The following is a 2,354-nucleotide window of genomic DNA, read 5'->3' as shown; positions in this document are numbered from 1 at the left end:
CACACCTTGTTGACGACTTTCTGTTGCTGGGCGTGCTTCTGCCGCAGGCTGGCCACCTCTCGCCACAGTGCCTCGTTCTCGCTGCAGCAGACCAGGCGTGGTCAGCAGGTGGCGGGAGTCTCGGGATACCTCGCTCCACCATGCGCCCACCCACTGGCCCGTCCCTGCCCGCTGCCGAGCACGGGCCAGAGGCCAGGCTGAGACCCCACGGCCCTCTCGGTCACAGTCAGGGTGGCAGAGCCTCCAGGCTCTCTGCCTGGACCGAGGATGGGGCTCCAGGGAACAGAGGCAGTGCGGCTCTCAGGCCACAGGGCTGCAAGTGCAGGTTCTCCTGTGCCTTTAGGGGATCAGAAGTGGCCTTAAAGAGCTCGAAGGGCCACCGCAGCAGCCCACGCCCTGCTCAGCACCAGTATGTCTTCTTGACAAGCGACAGACCCTCCTATGCTCACTCTAAGAGGCGTCCCTGTCCTGGAGGCCAAGGCCACCTAATCCCACCTCTGGATTCCAGCCAGCCAGGCATTCCTGCTGGGCTCTGACATGAGTAGTTAGGCAGGGGCTAGGAGCCTCCTCCACGGTCTAGGGGTGCGACGGCCTGCACCCCAAGTGGTTTTGAGGCCACCCTGGGCTGGGGTGCTTGAGGGCCCCGAGTACAGAGGAGGAGGTCTAAACTGGCCCCTATGGGGGTCCTGGCAGTGGGGGGCTGGGGGGCCTAAAACCGGTTCTGTGGTGACCAGACATGCCCCAGGGAAAGGGAGTCCAAACCTGCAGGCCTCCTGCGCCAGGCCCGATGAGAGGTGACACACACTGACTGGTGCGAGGCGCATGTGTGGGTGGCGTGAGGGGCCCGAGGGCATAGCTGGTGCTTGGGCTCAGCTCTGCGGGCTACCACGGGACCGCACCTGACCCCACCTCCCAATAACGAGTCCAGCCTGGCATGGGCCGGGAGCCTGTGCAAGTCCAGACGTGGCCCTGGCCCGAGACTGCAAGGCCCGGAGCCCGCAGGACCAGGGCTGGGGAGCGGCCTCGCCAGCAACACCTCCCCCATGTCACTGTGCAGGAGGCCTCTCACGTCCCCACCCCATCACTCTGCACGAAGTTCTTTCTGGAACCCTTTCCCGGGGGTAAGTCTGGTTACGACAGAACCAGCTTTAAGCTCCCCCCAGGTTGGACCCCCCACGGTAACCCCAGCATCCCAGAGGAGATGCTCTGCTCTCCTGCTCCCTGCTCCCACGGCTGTCCCAGGACCTACTGCTTCATGGCCAGCAGCTTGGAGTCCATGCTCTCCTGCTTCCCCTTCATCAGCTGCACGTCGGTCAACAGCTTGGTAACACTGTCCTGGCGAATCTTTATGTCCTCGCTCCGCAGAGTGGACACCTGGGTCCCCGGGGGAGCAGTCACTGAGATGGCCTGGGGGCGGGGCGGGATATAGCAGAAAGGGCCGAGGGGCTGCTGGGGTGGATGGGCCTTCTCTGGGGTGGCCAACGGGGGACAGGCACCTGGTAGAAAGCAGGCTTGGCACAGCTACGTTAAGCCAGGCCAGCGAGTGGATGCTGCTGTTGCCGGGGGTCTGGGCGGAGATCCAAGACCATGATGGGGAGAACGGCTACTCACACTGGTCACTTTCCTCTTGATGTTCTCGAGGAGCTGCTCCTGGCCTCGCAGGAAGCACGGGTGCTGGAACTCAGTGTCGTCCCTCTCTGGCTTGACCAGGCCACCCTGCTCGATGTGGACCACCTTCCGGAAGCCATCTGCGCACGATGGAATTGGGGCAGTGCTGCCTCAGGGCTGGGGTCTCACCCCTCACTCCAGTGAGGCCCCTACCCCAGGGAGGATGGAGGGAGGCCCTGGCGGGCGGGGCCTGGCTCAGGGAATGCCCAGCACTGCCCTCCCAGAAGCGCTGCCTGTGGTGGCTGGGTGGTCTTAGTCTCAGGGAGAGTCCCTGAGACACCCCTTCCCCTTCAGCTGCGTGGGCTCTGGGCCGCGTGGGGCTGTATGCAGGGCCAAGGCAGTACACTCACACATGTTGAGCTGCCGCACGAAGCTAGCCATGTTGCTGTGCTTGAAGTACTTGGGCAGCACCTCCTTGGCAAACTGGCCCTGGTCCAGCACGTGGAAGCTGTTCCCGCTCTGCCAGGAGACGTGGGGGTCACCACAGCCTCTCCATGCAGGGGCTGCACCCCAACCCTAGGCTGGGTGACAGTTTTCACCTGGGATCCCACATCCCTGCTGGAGGCCCGCCAGGTCACACCTCAGCACTGTGGGCTCTTCCCTGAAGGGCCCCATGTCAGCGCTAATCCACAGTTTTTCCCTACGTACGGCTAAGACCCCAAAAGGAGGCAGCCAAGGAGACGGGA

The 2,354-nt window shown here is 63.7% G+C and overlaps 1 protein-coding gene across 1 annotated transcript in view; it reads right to left on the bottom strand.

Annotated features, from left to right (window-relative positions):
* Positions 1 to 2,354, bottom strand: part of HSF1 (heat shock transcription factor 1) — a 20,494-nt gene that overhangs the window by 3,710 nt on the left and 14,430 nt on the right. Inside the window, exons 2-5 of the mRNA XM_010844216.1 lie at positions 2,019 to 2,127; positions 1,612 to 1,748; positions 1,250 to 1,407; positions 6 to 81 (exon numbers count right to left, since the gene is read on the bottom strand). Coding sequence (XP_010842518.1) covers positions 6 to 81; positions 1,250 to 1,407; positions 1,612 to 1,748; positions 2,019 to 2,049 — 402 coding nt within the window. The 5' untranslated portion in view covers positions 2,050 to 2,127. The remainder of the gene's footprint in view (positions 1 to 5; positions 82 to 1,249; positions 1,408 to 1,611; positions 1,749 to 2,018; positions 2,128 to 2,354) is intronic.

Source organism: Bison bison, unplaced genomic scaffold (genome assembly GCF_000754665.1).
Source record: "Bison bison bison isolate TAMUID 2011002044 unplaced genomic scaffold, Bison_UMD1.0 scf7180017847889, whole genome shotgun sequence".
Classification (NCBI taxonomy): Eukaryota; Metazoa; Chordata; class Mammalia; order Artiodactyla; family Bovidae; genus Bison; species Bison bison.
This window is presented reverse-complemented; position numbering and strand designations above follow the sequence as displayed.